Consider the following 20,214-nt stretch of genomic DNA (forward strand, 5'->3'; position numbering starts at 1 on the left):
AATTTCTAACATCGATTATAGGTCTAATGTCAGAAGATTTATTCAGCTACATGGATAGAGACTGCAAAACAAATTTTCCTTCCCAGAGACGATAATTTTCTTGCAGAATGCAAATAACATCATTTTAGATATTTTCCTCTCTTAGTAAAACACAGTGTACACTAATTTAAATTTTCTAACAGCTGCATTAGGGAGAAAATGTATGGAAATAATTGCCAGTAAAAGGGAGGTTTAAACACAATTTCACTAGCATCACTCTTCCATAAATAGGGACCTAAACTTTCCTGTGTGCTATTTGCTTCCAATGAAGTGATACCACTTGGTCTTAAGGCATCACTTTAAAAGGCAAAAGCCACTTGAAGGAACATGGTGAGGAGAGCAATGGATAAAAGAGAGAAATAGAACCATTTAGATATCCGAAACCCTCGCTTTTCATTTGCCTCAGCCTGGGGTTTGCAGGACGTCACCCACTCCCACTCATTCCTAACGAGAGTATATATTAAGCTCTTTGAAATGTGAGTATTATGGGAAGGATCGCAGTTGCTTTAAATTATAGAAGTTGGCAAGTGCCTGGGAGGAGCAGGAGGTTGTTTAAACCGAGAAAGACAGTTGCAAAACTTTGTACAACAGTATGAGCTCCAGGCTTCAAAAGTATTCTCACGCGCGGACCAGCACTTTATTTTTCATCAAGCTCTTTTTTAAGTTGTTTTGAAGCCGCTTCAAATAATTAACACATATTTCTGCTGGAAACATTGTTTAATGGTTTCTGAATTCATGGGACAAGAGAAGCAAGAAAGCCTCATGATTTGGTGGAAGGTTTGATATCAGCAATGCCTAGAAAAGGTAAGCTTCCCTTTTCTCTGCATTTTTTCTCTGTTTTTTTTCCACCCCCCCCCCCCATTGGCTTTCATCAACAATATTTACTTAAAGGATTTAAGACAGCTACTTGTAGGGAAATGGGGAACTTGTAGAAAGTATGTCAACAAATGATAAGCCAGAGGTCGGAAATCCTCAGCTGTAGTATTTTCTCCTACTTTCTATTCCGCTTGTCACAGGAACCTCTGTGAACCATTTTTGAGTCTATGAAAAATGCCATTTCTCTCAGAAATTGTGTGCAGGTCTCCAATCTGATGTGCCTAGCATTTGCCAGTGTGCTGACGGGCTCATGTATTGCCAAGGTCACAGTGTCTATGTTTGCTTATTCCGTTATAGGCAATTTAACTTCCGAAACCGTGATCTTGCTATTAACTCAGAAATCTTTCCCATGGAAGACTGTAACATTAGTCCAGAAATTCTCTGAAGTGTGCTTACTCTGAATTCTTATAAGCTTGTTCTGCAGCCTACGTTTTTTAAAAGTTAAATAAGTCATTTGACTTCTCTTTTGGAGTGACACAAAAGGACTGTTACAGATATTATGTCCTGGGCAGGGAGAAAAAGTTCAATTCAAAATCTGTGAAGTCGCAGTTGACAGGCAATGCTATGGACTGAATCGGGTGGCTGGGTCTTCTTGGTTGTGCCTGAGAAGGAAGAGAGGTTATGACAGTCCTGTTTTTCTGTGCCAGGATCGTAGGAGAAGCATGTTTGTGGTTTTAGATGAAGGGGAACGTAAGTGATGTGTGTTTCTGTTTCCTTGAGAAAGTCTGTGATATCAGTCTTGTCATCATTTCAAGAGAGAATTCCAGGTGCAAAAAAAACCTAGATACAGAAAAAAAGAGATTTGCAAATGTGTCCCCCACACCCACTCCCCACCTCCCCTACCCCCCTCCCCCCGCGTGCAGGTTGAGATTTTATCAGAGCTCACATTCATTCCTCACGCACACACATGCATGAACTTGCAGGCAGAAGTTAGAAAACCCTGTGCCTTTGCTGGAATCTGAGTGGTTTGGGACACCAAGTCGACCTCGATCTGTGAAACCCACTGCTGGCAGAAACTGATCACAGGTCTCTGAGGCCTGGGTGAGAAAGTGGGGTGCTACCCGGGAGCCCTGGCTCTCGGGGTCCACAGGGCTCTGTTGGCTTTTCGGGGACCAGCAGTTGATCTGTTTGTGGAAAACTTTTCCTTCTGCGTCAAATTCTAATGACCTGAAGTGGATTACAGCGGCTTCCCCTGCATTTTGGGGTTCTTGGGGATGGGAGAGAGATTAAGCTCAGACGGAAGGACAGAGATTGTAGAAACACCGAGGAGGCAGCTCCATCTGCTCACTGGCCAGGCGGTGGGGAGAAAGCTTAGCCCTTTTCTCCACCCCCGTGGGTGAATGGACGAAGTCGGACCCCCGCCTTGCTGCTTCACTGTCCAGTTCCTTCCCAGACTCTCGCTGCTTCCCTCTCCCCCTCCTGGGCGATCCACGCCAGCCACGCAACCTCCAGAGAGGGAACAGTGGGTTGGACAGACAGGCTAGCATCTCCTCCTTCTCGTCCTCTCCGACCATTCCCAGGCCAGTTGGGGAAGCCCCCGCCCTATTCGGAGGGGGTCTCCAGGACCCCACCCCGTGACCTCATTGCCGGCAGCCGGGGAGCTGGGATGGCCAGGGGTTGCGTGGCGCCTGAGTGCACCCCGGGGATGGGTGCGGCCACGCGCGCGCAGCGTGGCGTGAGGGACTCGCCCCCGGATGGAGCGCGCACTTCCCATCTCGGGCTCCCACAGAGGCTGGCGGCATTTCTGGAAGCCAGAGCCCCCAGGCCCCGCCTCTGGGCCCCAAGGAGGCCCCAAAGAGGACCAAAACAAAAAGGCAATTAGAGTTGCTAATGAAGCCCCAAGCCAGATGACTCATCTGGGGCGCAGCCACAGGGGGCGGGAGTCGGGGTGTGGGGCTTTGTGATGAAACCTGGAAAAGACGGGTCAGGGTTGTCCCCAAAAAGGATGCTGAGGTGCAGCCCAGGGTGACCTAATCGTGCCTCCTCACCTCAGAGAGGCTGGGACAGAGGCCACATCTGTGAGGGACGAGAGCGTTAACTAATGAACTGCCAGAGTGCGAGGGCCACGCTGTCTGAACCTTGAAAAGCGTTGGAACCAGACTTAGACCAGGTTGCCAGCTACAGCCTCACACCCCGAGTCTGTGGATCCGGACCTGGGAAGCCCCAGACGCGGGACTCAGCCCCTCGGGCGCCTGGGGAGAAGACACTATTGCAACTCAGTAGACCTTAATTATGTGTCCACGAGTGCCAGAAGCTTTGCCGAGGCTCTCTGAACTTGGCTCTTGATGGAGACACCAAGTGGTAACAGCCTGGAAGGTTTATGGAAAACTTAAGAGGGGCTTTGTAAATCAGCCTGCTGAAATCAAAGAGAGCGCCTAGTTGCATTTGAACTAGACCTTGGCGGAGGAATGAAATATCATGGGAGAGACCATAGGGTCAAGAGCATCTAGGCAGAAGCCAAGGAGCAAAGAGAGATTAAAGGTCATGGCTGCTCCCAGGGAGGTGGTGAGGCTCTGTTTCCCCAAGTGTATTTCAGGTCAGTTTCTTGGGTCATTAATAAGAAGATAACCAAAAGTACTGCCTGGTCAGGCAAATTTGGGAAAGCATAAAACTATACACCACAGAGGACCAAGAACTCAGGCTGTAGGGTCACAAACATGTGACTTCAAATCACAACTCCACCCCTTAACTGCCTTGTAAACTTGGACCCAGATAGCACCATCTGTCAAGTGAGGACCATTATCTGCATTCTTATGAGGACATTTGAAGGATTTAATTAGAGTATTAATGAAAAAGGCCTACTATCAAAGTGTCTGGCAAAGTCATGGGGCCAAAGTGTCTGGCCCCTTGAATGTTAGTTATTCTGACTAGCTACTTTCTTTGCTGCAGGAATTCTCACATGTTTTAGTTCCTTGGTTTGTCCTCTATCTTTCCATGAGTGGGTCATTAGAATCTAATGTTTTATAACTCATTAGAATATGAAACCACTTTTTTTTTTTTGGTCCCCAAAGAGTGTCACACATGGGGAACTCGGAATGCATGCTGGAATATGGTTGGGTTGGCCCAAGGAGTTGAGGCTACCGTGGCCTGCAAGCCCATGAAGTTTTCCAAGATTTAATTGAAATTTATCACTCTTCACCTGCCACTGCATGAATGCCACCTTATTTCAATGAAACAGAAACTCCCAAACTGAGATTCTCCTATCAAAAAAATTGGGTTTTTCTCCTTAAAACTGTTGTCAATTTTTATAAGAAGAGAAAAATAAGAGCAAAGCAAATTCTTTCACTTTCACACCCAAAAGCCCAACCTCTGCCTCTGATTTGAGGGCCTGTATTTGGTGGGCAAAGGCAGGGGCATAAGCTAGAATAAAACATGATCCCATCTTCAAGGAGCCATCAGTTAGATTGTTGTTCAGTCACTAAGTTGTGTCTGTCTCTTTGGGACCCCATGGACTGTAGCACATCAGGCTTTACCATCTCCAGAGTTTACCATCTCCCAGAATTTGCTCAAACTCATGACCATTGAGTCAATGACTCTGTCAATAAGGTAGAGAAAATAAACTGTGTGTTCTCATTTCTAAAATGTGAAATTAGGTTTTCAAGGAAGAATATAGGAGGGGCTCAAAGTGAATTCTGCAAAAGCGAGACCTCAAGTTTCTGGAATGATCAGAGCAATAGGTAACTTTCTTTGACATTTACCAAGTGTGAGAAACTGTGCTAAGTACTTTGCAATGATAACTCGTGTGTACGTTATAAGGCTACAAGGTGAGTGTTGACTTGCCCATTTCACAGATGAACAAACTAAGCCCTAGAGAAAGGCAGTAATCTGCCTGAAGTCTTCCAGGAAGTATAGTCTCAAACTCAGGTCCATCTGATTCTCTGTATCCCTCACCCAGGAAATACTTTTCAGAGGAGATAATGTGTCACTTGGCCTTGAAGGATGGATACAGATTAACGGGAGGGGAATTTCAGGCAGTGAGAAGACAATTAACAAAGTCATGAACGAGACCAGTATGGGGAGTATCAGAAAATCCACCTGGTGGAAGAAAGGATGGGCATAGAAAGAAGAGGGAAATGAGCTCAAAAGCCTTGGTTAGACCTTAAAAGTCTTCATTGTCTGCGTGTTCAGTCGTGTTTGATTGTTTGTGACCCCATAGACTGTAGCCCACCAAGTTCCTCTGTCCATGGGATTCTCCAGGCAAGAATACTGGAGTGGGTTGTCATTTCCTACTCCAGATGATCTTCCTGACCCAGGGATCAAACCTTCATCTCTTGAGTCTCCTGCATTGGCAGGTGGATTCTTTACCATTGTGGCACCTACAAGAACAAAAATTGACACTTGGTGATGGATGTTAACTAGACTTACTGTGGTGAGTACTTCATAATACATCTGAATGTTGAATCATTATGTTGTTCACCTAAAGCTAATAGAATGCTCTATGTTAATTGTATCTGAATCAAAAAACAGAAAAAAAAATAAGAAAATTCTAAAAAAGAAAAAAAAAAAAAAGAGTAGTTAGCTAGAAAATGCCCCCAAAAGACATTACAAAAATGTAGGCAAATGCTGTTATAGAAATGTGTAATTAATAAAAATTTATGTTATTTTCTGGGGGAAAAAAAAGACTTGGTTGGAAAAAAAAAAAAAAGATGTGGTTGGAATCAGATGATAGAAAGCCTTGAATGCCAAACCACAAAGTTTAGATTTCTTTAATAGAGGAATCATTAAAACTTTGTAAACAAGAAAGTAACAGCCTGGCAGTGCTTTAGAGCAAATAACTGAAGATGATTAATCAGTCTGTGCAGCAGGGGCAAAGAGGAAACCTCCGGTTACTGGGAAGCCATGTTTGTTCAGGTAGGAGACAGCAGTTGTTTGCTCCCATAATCCCTAAGGGATGCGGATGCTCGTCAGACCCAGGCTCCTAATCCTGCTACCCCAAAGCCATGACCACCACAGTGATCTATCCAAGCAACGACCTTAAGGCCTCACTACGTCCAGATTTAACCCTTACAGTGACAGGGGGTGGAATGGAAGGAGCAAGAGGGGCAGGCGGACCTCTCAGGACTTTCTCAGCTTTCAGACTCCATGGAGCTAAAAACTCTGAGAGCTTTTATGGACATCATTACCCACACATTTCACCATTCAATCACCAGTTTCCAGACTTGTTCCTATCAAACAGGCCTGTTTCCAAAAGAACTTGAGAGTCTACAAAATTTTTATGCGTTTACAGCTATAGCAATTGCATAATAATGAGATTGGCATGCAGGGATTACAGGAGGGTATATTTTCATATATTCCTTCAGGAGAAATTTTTATCCATCTTCTTGGCTGTCTGCCTTTTGCAAAAGTCAACTGTCCTCCCCTTGTGTCTGAGAACACTTACTGTGGTGTGATACCACCCCAGGATCTTGTTGGGGGTTGGGTTTGTTTTGTCTTTTTTTGCTGTGCTGAGTCTTTGTTGCTGTGTGGGCTTTTTTCTAGTTGCAGTGAGCAGAGGCTACAATTCAGTTGCAGGACACAGGCTTCTCCTTGCAGTGGATTCTCTTACTGTGGGCTTCCCTGATGGCTCAGATGGTAAAGAATCTGCCCACAATGCAGGAGACCAGGATTCTCTTATTGAGGAGCACAGGCTCTAGGGTGCTTGGGTTTCAGTAGTTGGCACATGGGCTCTGTAGTTGCAATTCGTGAGCTGTAGAGCTCAGTCTCAATAGTTGTGGTTCACAGGCTTAGTTTCTCCGCAGCATGTGGGATCCTCCCAGATGGCAGGCGGACTGTACTGCTGAGCCACCAGGGAAGCCCCCTTGTGGTGCTTTGAATAATAGTTATTTGTGCCAGGGTCCTGTGACTCCCACCAGCTCCCACATGGGAAATGGCAGCTCACTCCAGTACTCTTTGCCTGAAGAATCCTATGGACAGAGAAGCCTGGTGGGATGGGGTCCACAGGGTTGCAAAGAGTTGAACACTACTGAAGCGACTTAGCACTCAGCACTCAGCTCCCACAGAGGGTGAGCTTCAGAGAGCAGGAATGAAATCATCTTTAGATTTTCCAATGCCTTACAACTGTAGTAGATCTGAATCAATCTACAAACACGGATTTGCAAGAAATCTCACATTTTTCCATTTTATTTCGTACAACATAAATCTGATTCCAAGAGTTCTTGGCAGCAGGAAGTTTAGTTTCAGAAGTGATCAGGCTCCTACCCCCACCGTCACCAGAACTGGGGAGGTCCTCCTTCAGATCACTGTGCCCTCTCTTATAAATCGCCTGTCCCTTTGATGTCTGTAGACTCGGCTTTCCAGCCCCGCTTAGGAAGTGAGGGTCACTGTCCAGCCGGGAAGCTGGGGTCTGAGTGACCCTCTGCTGTCCTGTCCTCTGTGGTCTGGCCACACAGCATTTCCACTTCTCACAGATGCCCTGGTCCCCAACCCCAGACTGTCCCGGTCTGGGGAAGTTGCCCATCAAAAGCCCTGCATTCTTCCCTTTCCCAGCGTCTACTCTTGGACTTGGGCTTTAGGAAAGAAAGGAAGAAATATTATTTTCAAGAAATGTCTGCTTCCTGCTCTGCCTGTATAACCTTGAAACAAAGAAGCCCAAAGAGCCAGGCAACCTTCTTGCGATAAGGTGGGAGTAGAGAACACACGTGAATAAATATTTCCCTAAGTTATTTTGTCACATAACCCAACAGGTATTCAGCAGTGGCTAGTAGAATACATCTTCTGATAATTGATGAAATGGCATCTCCAAAGTTGCTCAGTTGATCACCAGAGCTTATCAGGCTCTTTATTAAGAACCTACTATGTGCCTGTACCTTGCCTATACTGTCTACATGTCCCCATTTTTCAGATGAGAGAAGTGGATCACTTACTTAACATCCTACGAGCACTGTAGGGAAGCATAGGTATTTAAACTCCAGTTGTACTCATCTCCAAAACCCACACCCTTCTGACCCTGCCACATGGACTCTGGCAAGGATTCCTAATTCTCTAACTAGCAGTTCAGAGCCCTGGTACTGACTCATCCTAGAGTAGACATTTCCAATTACCATTTTTTTAATTTATTTTGGTAAAGTAAAGTTGATTTACAATGTTGTGCCAATTTCTGCTGTAGAGCAAAGTGATTCAATTACGCATACACACACATACATATAAACCTTTTTCATATTCTTCCCCATGGTGATTTATCACAAGGTATTGAATCTAGCTCCCTGTGCTTTACGGCGGTAGGACCTTGTTTTTTATCCATTCTCTGTATAATAGTTTGCCTCTGCTAACGCCAAACTCCCAATCTAGCCCTCCGCAACCTCCTTTCCCTTGGCAACTTATAGATCTGTTCTCTACAACATTTGTTTTAAGTGGAGATTTTTTTCACCACGAACATAGTCTGACTCTGTTTGAAATACTGACAATCTCATGGAATGGCTTTTTACCCCATCTCATCAGCCATCTGTGAGGCAGGAGGGATGGAGACTTAATCCTATTTGAAAGATGAGAGCAAGGCAAAGTGACTTGTCCACGGCCAAAGGACTAGAAGGGAGCTCAAAGTCCCACATGCATTTGTCAGCCTGTCTCCCCAGCAAGGGGCGGGAGTTAGTGCTAATTAATCAGAAGTTATCAGTAAGACAGCATTAAATATTTGCACGTTTAGTGCCTGCTCATACCGCCCGTAACAGAAAACCATAGCTGACACGGTTGCCTTAAGACGCATCCTGCTAGATGTACACGAATGATATTTGAGAGGTGTCATTAAAACTTCACTTGGTGGCCTTGCCAATTGCCAGCATCCTCAAACCAGGTTACTCTCTTTAAACTAGTAAGTTATTTTTTTCAGTTTCTTTCCTGCACCTTAAATTTATTTTGGAAAAAGACTTCTTTAGGTAATTTTGACCCCAGGCCGCTGTAAAATCTAACCTGAAATCGGTAGCATCTCAGTGTAGGGATTCTTTGAGTTACCAACCCATTTTATTTTATCACAGGTGTTCATACCCACTCCTCAGATCCTTTGCCTCACCTCTTTTCCTTCCCAATAAAGCCACATTCCTTGGTATGATCCTGGGGGCGGTAGGTCTTGGAAATCTGTCTCTTGCCCCCTTCCTCGTCCCCTTTATCCCTGCTGCTGGCCTCCATATATCCATATACCCACATATACCAAATACCAGAGACTGGGTGCTTTAAACAACAGAAATTGATTTTCTCACAGTTCTGGAAGCTGGAAGTTGAAGACCAAGGTGCCACAGGTTTGATTCCTTCTGAGGCCTCTCTCCTTGGCTTGCAGACAGCTGCTTTCTCACTGTGTCCTCATGTGGCCATTTTTCTGTAGAGAGCATGTGGCCAAGTTCCCCCTCTTACAAGGACACTGGTCAGACTGGGTGAGGGCCTATCCTCAGGCCCTCATTTTAACTTGATCGGCCCTTCAAGGCCTTATCTCCAAATACAGTCACCTGGTGACGTATTTCAACAGGTGACTTTCAGGGAAGCCCAGTTCGATGCAGAACACCCCAAAAGCTATGCACAGTGAAGTCATCACAGTTTCTCAGTCCTTCCTTCTCTCCGTGTGACATAGGTCTAAAGAGTCAAGTCCATTCCCTTTGCATGAATTACGTTGAACCATATACAACGGCTGACCTTCAACCATTCTATTGCATGCGTGCTGTGAACCAAGTCGCTCAATCGTGTCTGCTTCTTTGTGACCCTTTGGACAGTGGTCTGCCAGATGCCTCAGTCCATGGGATTCCCCAGGCAAGGATACTGGAATGAGCTGCCACACCCTTCTCTAAGGGCTCTTTCCCACCCAGGGATCAAACCTGCCTTGGCAGGTTCTTTACCACTAGTGCCACCTGGAAAAGCCTAACCATTCTATTATCTACACAAAATGGCAATTTTGTATAACTCCTGTGTAATCCAGAGACATAAAAACTGTCATTTCCTGAAAACAATTTAGGGACAAAGTCCTTATAATATTACAGAAATTGTCATATTTCCATCCTCCTGTCTTTTCTTGAGTCTGAGATGAAATGGTCCCAGACAAACTTTGAGAATTTATCCACACTACAAACTCCACCTTCACCTTCAACACCAATCATAGCAAAATGTTCATTTTTAGTAAGGCAGCCCTGGGCTTCCCTGGTACACACTCCAGTATTCTGGCCTGGAGAATTCCATGGACTTTATAGTCCATGAGGTTGCAAAGAGTTGGACACTCTTTGCTACTTTCACTTTCCATTAAAATACCACTGGTGACCAGAAAATTCTTTCTTATGCCAGAATCTGACCCTTTTAAATGTTTCTCCACTGGTCTTGTTCTATTTCTAGAAGTAGCAAGAATCCCACCACTTTCCTCTGGCTTCTTAAACATTTAAAGACCATCACCATCTGCCTACCTAACCCTCTCCAGGGTCTCCCTGGCCTTGAGGGAGAAATTTCCCTGACACCATGTGGTTCACCAAACATACCCACGCCCCTCTGGAAATGACGTCCAGACCTCGACACCGGATACCAGATGACTTTCACAGTCAGTGCTAACTCCACGTCAGTTTCCTGGGATGGGTAGCAGCTATGCAGAGACCTGTATGGAGAAGTAATCTGAACCCAATCTAGGGTTCACAGGAAAGAATGTAAAATTCAATTAGCGATAGCTTAAGGAGGAGCAGATACTCTCCAGAACTGCTTTAACTATTAATACTACACTGGACACTGTCTCTCAGTCCAGGTCACAGGGGAGCTATTACTCTCTGTGATTTAAATACTCTGTTTTCCTTAATGCTAAATTTGCATCAGCTTTGCTAGTCAGCCCATTTCGGAAAAAAAAAAGATCAAGTATTTTGCTCAGATTATTTCTTTTCAGCACCGTCTCTTGCTGTGGAGCACGGGCTCTAGGGTGTGGGTTTCATTAGTTACAGCTCCTAGGCTCTGGAGCACAGACTCAATAAATGTGGTACATGGGCTTAGTTGCTCTGAGACATATGAGATCTTCCCAATCAGGGATCGAATCCATGTCTCCTGCGTTGGCAGGCAGATTCTTTACCACTGAGCCACCAGGGAAGCCCCAGATTATTCTTTCAATTTAGTTGTAGCAAAGCTGATTTTCATCCATGCTGCGGTTCTGCTTTTCTTTCTAGTTAGCTAAAAAGAATGAGGAATCGGAAATTGTGACCTGCGGGTATGACATGTTCAGTCCTAATCCTTCCTGGCTGTGTGTGTGATTGTGGGCAAGTTATCTGAACACTCTGAGCCTCCGTTCATCATTGGAAATGAGAACAATAAGTATCTACTCCAGCGGATCCACTGATATCTTAAGTAAAATATTATATGAGAAAACGTTTGTAAGTCAGAAGATGAAATACATATACTAGTCAGTGTCCAGAGCTGTTAGTTTTGGCCAGCCAGCTCATTTTTGACCTCGGCCTCTTTGTTTGAGGGGATTTCTTCTCAATGGACAAACTGACACCTTCTCTTATTGTTCAGTCACTCAGTCGTGTCTGACTCTTTGCAACCCCATGGACTGCAGCATGCCAGGCTCCTCTGTCCTTCACTATCTCTTGGATTTTGCTCAGATTCATGTCCACTGTGTAGGTGATGCCATCCAACTATCTCATCCTCTGCCGCCCGCTTCTCCTGTAGCCTTCAATCTTTCCCAGCATCAGGGTCTTTTCCAATGAGCCGACTCTTGGGGATTAAAAACAAAAGCATAAGCAAGAGGCGTGGACACACACTAGGTACTCAGTGAATGGACTTGCACGAGAATATAAACTTGTCAAGGGAAAGAATTTTGGCCAAGACCGAAGTGTTTCCACTGAGTTGTCAAAGTGAAATCCAGAGTGCCTTTCCCTGTTGTTTTGATTATTCAAGGTCAAAGATGTTTGGTTTGGGATGATTTGTGCTTGCCATCTGCTTACACAAATCGACATTGATGACCTAATGCTTTTGCCAGAAAAGAAAATATACCCATCTCTCTGGATGTTGTCAACAACACGTTATCATAGCTCTATACCATGCAGTCCATCAGGGGCCACACCCGAAATCTACAATGTGGCCAAGACCCAGGGGGCCTGAAATCACACTCTCCAAACAACATGGGTGGTCATCACCCACTCCCATAGGGCTCTCCAGGGTTAATGTAGCTCTAAGGTACCAGATTAAAAAAAAAAAAAAAATTTCAGGATAATCCACATACCTGGGGTTTTATGTGGCATGTTCCCATTTTAAAAACAATTGCTGTGAACTATTACATCTAGAATGGATAAACAACAAGGTTTTAATTGATAGCACAGGGATAAGCTATAATGGGAAAGAACCTTAAAAAGAAGAATGTGTACAAGTGAAAAAAAAAAAAAAAACAAACCTTGATGTGTCTTAGACCTAAAGAAAAGACAATGTCATATTGTTCAATGTAATACAATCTAGAGGCATAAAACGAGTTCCCATTTTCTTCTAAGCAAACCTTCATCAAATCTTCCCAACACACCAGTCAGGCTGGTAAGGTGTTTAACTCTATTTTACAAATGAGACCCAAAGCGTCGACATCAGTTAGCAGTGACACATATGTGGCTTCCCTGGTGGCTCGGACAGTAAGGAATCTGCCTGCAAAGCAGGAGACCCAGGTTCAATCCCTGGGTAGGGAAGATCCCCTGGAGAAGGGGATGGCTATCCACTCCACCATTCTTGCCTGGAGAATTCTATGGACAGAAGAGCCTAGAGGGCTACAGTCTATAGGGTTGTAGAGTCAGACACGACTGATTTACAAATAAAACCCAAAGCCTCACCATCAGTTATCAGTGACACATATGTATGTGAATACACAATCCCCTCCACAACAGAGCCGAAGTCCTCCGTCTCCTGAATTTCAGGAAGAAATTTAAAGTGTGTGTGGCTGCTCACATGCCCAGAGATGGGCAGATTGGGGTGAACAATGATTCTCCTGGCCCCTACTGGTGACTTGGAAGCTCTATATGCCTCGTGACAGTCCACTCAGGCGGTCACAACAGGGTAACACCATTGACTGAAGGCTTAAACAACAGAAATGTATTTCCTTGTGGTTCTGGAGGAGGGAAGTCCAAAACTCTCTTTCTGGCTTGCGGATGATCAGCTTCCCACTGTATCTTCATGTGGCGCAGAGAGAGAAAAAGAGAGAGGGATCTGTGATGTCTCTTCCTCTTCTTGTAAGGACATAAGTTCTGTTGGATCAGGGCCCCATCTTTATGACCTCATTTAACTTTAATGACTTTCTTAAAGGTCTTGCCTTCAATTTTAGTCACATTGAATATTTGATGTTTCAACCTATAAATTTGGGGTGGGGACACAACTGAATCCTTAACACCCAACCTTTTTCTATGGATAATCAGCCTCTCTTGCCTTTTTATCTTTTCTACTCTTACCCTAAATCTTCCTAAATCCACCCAGCCTACATCATTCAGCCATTTCCCTCTTTCAACCCCATTCTTTGAGTCCTGCAATTCATTATTCAACACAGCTTCTCACTTTCTTAACCCCTCTTCACTCATTCTCTCTCCCTCTCTTTTTTTTTTTTTTTTTTTTTTTGGCCCAACAGCATGTGGGATCTGTTCCCCAACCAGAGATTGAACCCATATTCCCTGCATTGGAAGTGCAGAGTCTTAACCACTGGACCACCAGGGCAGTCCTCATGCATTCTCCACTTGTTTCTCTCTTCTTCTTTCTCAGCCTTTCTCTTTAATCCCAACTATCACCTTCTCCAAAGCCTTCCTCCCTCTTCATTTTCTTCTCATCTTCTCCAGAACAACCCCCCGAGTCTAAATTCTGTTTTTGCTTGTTTGCCTCTGCACTTTAGACCCTGCAGTAAGTGCGCCCCCATGAGTGGATTGCCCTTGCTACAGAGTCCAAGCTTGATCTGCTTACCACACAAAAGGCTAATGAATAAGAGATGAGGTGTGGAGGCAAAAAATAGAGACTTTATTCAGAAAGTCAGCTGACAGAGGAGATGGCAGAAAATGTCTCAAAATAACTATCTTATCAGGGTCTGGATGCCAGGTTCTTTTACAGAACCGGCGAGAAGAGCAGTAAGGAACTAAAGCCAAAAGACAATATAAACAGGGGGAGGCAATGAGGAAATAAAGTAAAAAGAGCCATCTGTCTTGCAAAACATGTCCAGGAAAGACCAACATCTGGGAAGCTATGTGTGAATCTCATCTTTCTTGCAGCCGTTCACAGGCGGGCAGGCTCAGATTATCTCTCTGAGCTGAACAAAGCCACGGCAACAGTCAGGCAGAGGGGCAGGGCCCTCTGAGGCAGGCCATTATATGTGATTATAACAACAAAGCTCTAAAACTTGGGCCATCTGATGAGAAGAACTGATTCATCAGAAAAGACCTTGATTCTGGGTAAGAGTGAGGGCAGGGAAGGAAGGGAATGACAGAAGATGAAATGGTTGGATGGGATCATGGACTCAATGGACGTGAGTTTGAGCAAACTCCGGGAGATAGTGAAGGACAGGGAAGCCTGGCGTGCTGCAGTTCATGGGGTCACAAAGAGTCAGACACGACTCAGGGACTGAACAACAACAACGACAATAATAACACAAGCAACACAAAGCGAGTCAAAGAAACCGTTCCAACATGCAATCAGAGTTGGTTCTCTGCAACACCCTGAGCAGTGTCTGGGATGTAGCAGAAATCTTGTAAATGTCAAAATGCCCCAGCTATACAGGGTTTGAGGCAAGTTAAAGGAAATGTGCAAAATGAAGCAGTTTAAGTGGAAATTAAAAAAATCAAAGCCATGAGACAAAAGAGAAACAAACTATGTGAACCATAAGGCCCAATCTGGTTATTGTGATTGAGCGTGAAATTTCACTTCCTGGCAGCCAAACCCAGCGTCCTTTCAGACTTAAAGTGACCCATGTGTTCTCCGAGGAAAGGAAATGAATTCCGTCCCTCTTGCCCTGACCCGCGTCCTGCCCTGGAACAACTGTTTTCTCTATATCTCAGCTTTCCTTTCAACATTCCATTCATCTCGCACTGACTATCCAGCTCCGTATGGTGTTAAAAGCTCACTCCAATCCTATTTAGAATGTTGTTTTGTGTCCTAAGGAATGCAAGCCTGATAATGAAGGCAGTTTGGAGTTGAAGTCGTTGCTAGGAGGTTCCTAAAGGAAAGCTGCAATCTTGGGTTGACCAGAAAGCTTACTGAATGAGGGTTCAAGCAACAGCTGTGTGGTTCACAGAAGAAAAATACCAGAAAAAGGAAAGAAGGGAGGGAAGAAGGGAGGGAGCAAAGGGTTCTCCAAATCCTCTTTTGAAAAGATTTATGTTTATTTACTTTTGGCTTTTGGTTGTGCTGGGTCTTCATTGCTGCATGCTGGCTTTTCTCTAGTTGGCCCAAGTTGGGGCTACCCTCTAGTTGGCGATGTACAGGCTTCTCACTGCAGTGGTTTCTCTTGTTGTCCAGCACGGACTCTGGAACTCGGGCTTCAGTAGTTGCAACACAAGGGCTTTGTTGCTCCAAGGCATGGGGGGTCTTCCCAGACCATGGATCAAATCAGTGTCCTTTGCATTGCAAGGCGGATTCTTAACCATCGGACTACCAGGGAAGCCCTGGTCTCTGAATCCTTTTCTACTTTCCTCTAAAGATATTCAGTTTCCCATTTTCACTCCTTCCCCTTTTCTATGACTGTCACTTTCACTCTAATGTCTACAGAGAAACCCTTATTTCTATCTCAGACAACCCTACCACCCCACCCCCACCCCTCACGAAAACCTAGTCCTTTATTTCTAGCGCTTTCTCCTGAACATAGAATGTAAGTTCAGGTCAGTTCAGTTGCTCAGTCATGTCCAACTCTTTGTGACCCCATGGACTGCAGCACACCAGGCCTCCCTGTCCATCACCAACTCCCAGAGTTTACCCAAACTCATGTCCATTGAGTCGGTGATGCCATCCAACCATCTCATCGTCTGTCTTCCCCTTCTCCTCCTGCCCTCAATCTTTCCTAGCATCAGAGTCTTTTCCAATGAGTCAGCTCTTCACATCAGGTGGCCAAAGTATTGGAGCTTCAGCTTCAGCATCAGTCCCCCAATGAATAATCAGGACTGACTTCTTTTAGGATGGACTGGCTGAATCTCCTTGCAGTCCCAGGGATTCTCAAGAGTTTTCTCCAACACCACAGTTCAAAAGCATCAATTCTTGGGCGCTCAGCTTTCTTTAGGGTCCAACTCTCACTTCTATACATGAGTACTGGAAAAACCATAACCTTGACTACATGGACCTTTGTTGGCAAAGTAATGTCTCTTTTTAATTTGTTTTACTGTCTTTTTAATATGCTGTCTATGTTGGCCATAACTTTCCTTCCAAGGAGTAAGCATCTTTTTATTTCATAGCTGCAGTCACCATCTGCAGTGATTTTGGAGCCCAAAATAATAAGGTCTGCCACTGCTTCCACTGTTTCTCCATCTATTTGCCATGAAGTGATGGGACCAGATGCCATCATCTTTGTTTTCTGAATGTTGAGCTTTAAGCCAACATTTTTAGTCTCCTCTTTCACTTTTATCAAGAGGCCCTTTAGTTCTTCTTCACTTTCTGCCATAAGGGTGGTGTCATCTGCATATCTGAGGTTATTGTTATTTCTCCCAGCAATCTTGATTCCAGCTTGTGCTTCCTCCAGCCTAGCATTTTGCATGATGTACTCTGCATATAAGTTAAATAAGCAGGGTGACAATATACAGCCTTGATGTACCCCTTTTCCTATTTGGAACCAGTCTGTTGTTCCATGTCCAGTTCTAACCATTGCTTCCTGACCTGCATACAGATTTCTCACAGGAGGCAGGTCAGGTGGCCTGGTATTCCCATCTCTTAAAGAATTTTCCACAGTTGATTGTGATCCACACAGTCAAAAGCTTTGGCATAGTCAATGAAGCAGAAGTAGATGTTTTTCTGGAACTCTCTTCTTTTTTTGATGGTCCAGTGGATGTTGGCAATTTGATCTCTGGTTCCTCTGCCTTTTCTAAAACCAGCTTGAATGTCTGGAAGTTCACGGTTCACATATTGCTGAAGCCTGGCTTGGAGAATTTTGAGCATTACTTTACTAGCGTGTGGATGAGTGCAATTGTGTGGTAGTTTGAGCATTCTTTGGCATTGCCTTTCTTTGGAATTGGAATGAAAACTGACCTTTTCCAGTCCTGTGGCCACAGCAAATTCCAAATTTGCTGGCATATTGAGTGCAGCATTTTCACAGCATCATCTTTCAGGATTTGAAATAGCTCAAGTGGAATTCCATCACCTCCACTAGCTTTGTTCATAGTGATGCTTACTAAGGCCCACTTAACTTCACATTCCAGGATGTCTGGCTCTAGGTGAGTGATCACACCATTGTGATCATCTGGGTCATGAGGATTTTTTTGTACAGTTCTTTTGTGTATTCTGCCATCTCTTCTTAATATCTTCTGCTTCTGTTAGGTCCATATCGTTTCTGTCCTTTATTGAACCCATCTACCATCATCACAAAGTTTGTGTTTTGTTACTAACTTAGCCGTGACCCCAGGACATGTGTGATAACTGGTCAGTGCCTAGGACTATCACTGTTACTCTAGACTCTGGACAGCACGTGTCAGTAGGGTCATTGTCAAGCTTAAATGGAGCTGGCATGACTGACCAGAGGATGAGAAGAATTAAACCAAAGCACACAGACAAGGATGAAAGGTCTCACCCTGGAGATGGGAAAACTGATGGGAGATGTGAGAATGATTTCAGTTATTTGTCAGTCTCCCTCAAGTAGAATTTTGGAAGAAATTCTCCAAGAAAAATCACTGCAGATGATGATTGCAGCCATGAAATTAAAAGACACTTACTCCTTGGAAGGAAAGTTATGACCAACCTAGATAGTATATTAAAAAGCAGAGACATTACTTTGCTAACAAAGGTCCGTCTAGTCAAGTCTATGGTTTTTCCAGTGGTCATGTATGGATGAGAGAGTTGGACTGTGAAGAAAGCTGACCACCGAAGAATTGATGCTTTTGAACTGTGATGCTGGAGAAGACTCTTGAGAGTCCCTTGGACTGCAAGGAGATCCAACCAGTCCATCCTAAAGGAGACCAGTCCTGGGTGTTCATCGGAAGGACTGATGCTGAGGCTGAAACTCCAATACTTTGGCCACCTCATGCAAAGAGTTGACTCATTGGAAAAGACCCTGATGCTGGGAGGGATTGGAAGCAGGAGGAGAAGGGGATGACAGAGGATGAGATGGCTGGATGGCTTCACTGCCTCGATGGATATGAGTTTGAGTGAACTCCGGGAGTTGGTGATGGACAGGGAGGCCTGGAGTAATGTGATTCATGGGGTCACAAAGAGTCGGACACAACTGAGCGACTGAACTGAACTGAACTGGTATCAATTTCTTCAGTTTCTAATCCAAAGAGGGTTTGACCTGAGTTAGAATCATAGTTCTGTCATTTTTCTAGGCTTGGGTCCTTGGGGAAGGAACTCTGTCCATCTCCACTTTTTTGATGTGAACAATTATAATAATAGCATACATCTGGCCGAGGTTGCCATGACCACATAACATGGTGCTAAATCAATCATAGCTAAGATGAATATTCCTGGTACTTTTGTTGAAATACAATAGAAGAGAAAGCATTAGATAGAGAGGGCTATTGTTTGGATCTTAAGATCCAAAGATTTTTTTTCCTTTTCTCCTTCCCTCATTCTATATGCATCATATCCATATTCAGTCATACCTTGAATTTCCATTCTGTAAGCTTTCTGATTAACCAGGAGTGGCAGATTTCCTTTAGCGATGCCAAAGCAAAAGCTTCAGCTATAAATTGCCTTAATTACAGCACTTGCATCCTTTATGATATAAAGCCACACTCTAAGAGCAGGATTTGAATGAGACCCCAAAAGATATTCAGAAGATATGAAACAGAACTTTGAAAAAATATGTAAATAAAAGAGAGAAGGAGAGAGTCTTAGCTGTGGTTCTCAACCTTCACTACACCTTAATCATCCACAAGGGAGCTTTGAAAAATCCCAACACCCAGACTGCAACCCGGACCACTACATCAGAACCCCTGATGCTGGGAATCAGGCATAAATTATTTTTAAAGTCCCTCCATTGATTCTAATATGCAGCCAAGGTTGAGAACTGCTGTTTTAGAGAAAGTTAGTAGCCAGTGGTGTAGAAAGCGGCAGAGTTGACAAGACTGGATGTGTACGCAGTGTGAGCATATTGATAACGTCCTAGACTCTAGTGAGACCTTTCAGGAGAGCTCTGGGATCAGAAATCAGGCTTGAAAGGAAGGACTAAGTGGCCAGGAAGAGTACACAGCAGGCACAGCTTAATCCTTCAGCAAATATGGTGGAACCCAGAAAGGAAGAGTGAGGAAGATGGCTTGAGGAGTGAGCAACAGCAAAACAAGTTACTTCCGGAGTAGGGGAGATGTAAACAAGTTTCAATCAAAGATGAGTCTACCACATCTTATACATTTGCAATTTAAGTTTGGGGATAGCTTTAAGAAAATGGGAATAAAACCGCTATATGAGGAGATCCAACCAGTCCATTCTGAAGGAGATCAGCCCTGGGATTTCTTTGGAAGGAATGATGCGAAAGCTGAAACTCCAGTACTCTGGCCACCTCATGTGAAGAGTTGATTCATTGGAAAAGACCCTGATGCTGGGAGGGATTGGGGGCAGGAGGAGAAGGGGATGACAGAGGATGAGATGGCTGGGTGGCATCACTGACTCGATGGACGTGAGTCTCAGTGAACTCCAGGGGTTGGTGATGGACAGGGAGGCCTGGCGTGCTGCGATTCATGGGGTCGCAAAGAGTCAGACACGACTGAGCGACTGATCTGATCTGATCTGATCTGACGAGCCAGCAATCCCACTCCTTGGTGTACACCCTGAGACAATCATAAGTCAATGACACATGTACTCCAATGTTCATTTCAGCACTATTTACAATAACCAGGAAGCATCTCAGATGTCCACTGGTAGAGGAATGGATAAAGAAGATGTGTGTGCATACACACACACACACATAATAGAATGGAATGCTGGGATATTACTTGGCCACAGAAAGGAATGAAATCCAGTCATTTGTAGAGATGTGGGTGAATCTAGAATCTGTCATACAGGAATAGAGATGCAGACGTTGAGAACAGACTTGTTGACATGGGGAGGAGAGGGTGGGATAAACTGCGCGAGTAGCACTGACATGTATACGCCACCATGTGTAAAATAGATGGCGAGCGGGGAGCTTCTGTACAGCACATGGAGCTCAGCTCGGTACTCTGTGATGACCTAGAGGGGTGGGGCGGTGGGTGGTGGGATGGAGGCCCTAGAGGG

At 44.6% G+C, this 20,214-nt stretch overlaps 1 protein-coding gene across 2 annotated transcripts in view; it reads left to right on the plus strand.

The window, feature by feature from the left end:
- The first annotated feature begins 345 nt into the window (after window positions 1–345).
- C1QTNF7 (C1q and TNF related 7) overlaps window positions 346–20,214 on the plus strand; it is a 127,333-nt gene continuing 107,464 nt past the window's right edge. The window contains exon 1 of one of the 2 annotated variants that reach the window (XM_055589130.1): window positions 346–843. Coding sequence is in view for 1 of the 2 variants with exons in the window: in XM_055589128.1 (XP_055445103.1) it covers window positions 831–843 (13 nt within the window). In the remaining variant the exon portion in view is untranslated. The remainder of the gene's footprint in view (window positions 844–20,214) is intronic. The other variant, XM_055589128.1, reaches the window with a different exon arrangement.

The sequence above is a fragment of the Bubalus kerabau genome, chromosome 7 (genome assembly GCF_029407905.1).
Source record: "Bubalus kerabau isolate K-KA32 ecotype Philippines breed swamp buffalo chromosome 7, PCC_UOA_SB_1v2, whole genome shotgun sequence".
Lineage (NCBI taxonomy): Eukaryota > Metazoa > Chordata > Mammalia > Artiodactyla > Bovidae > Bubalus > Bubalus kerabau.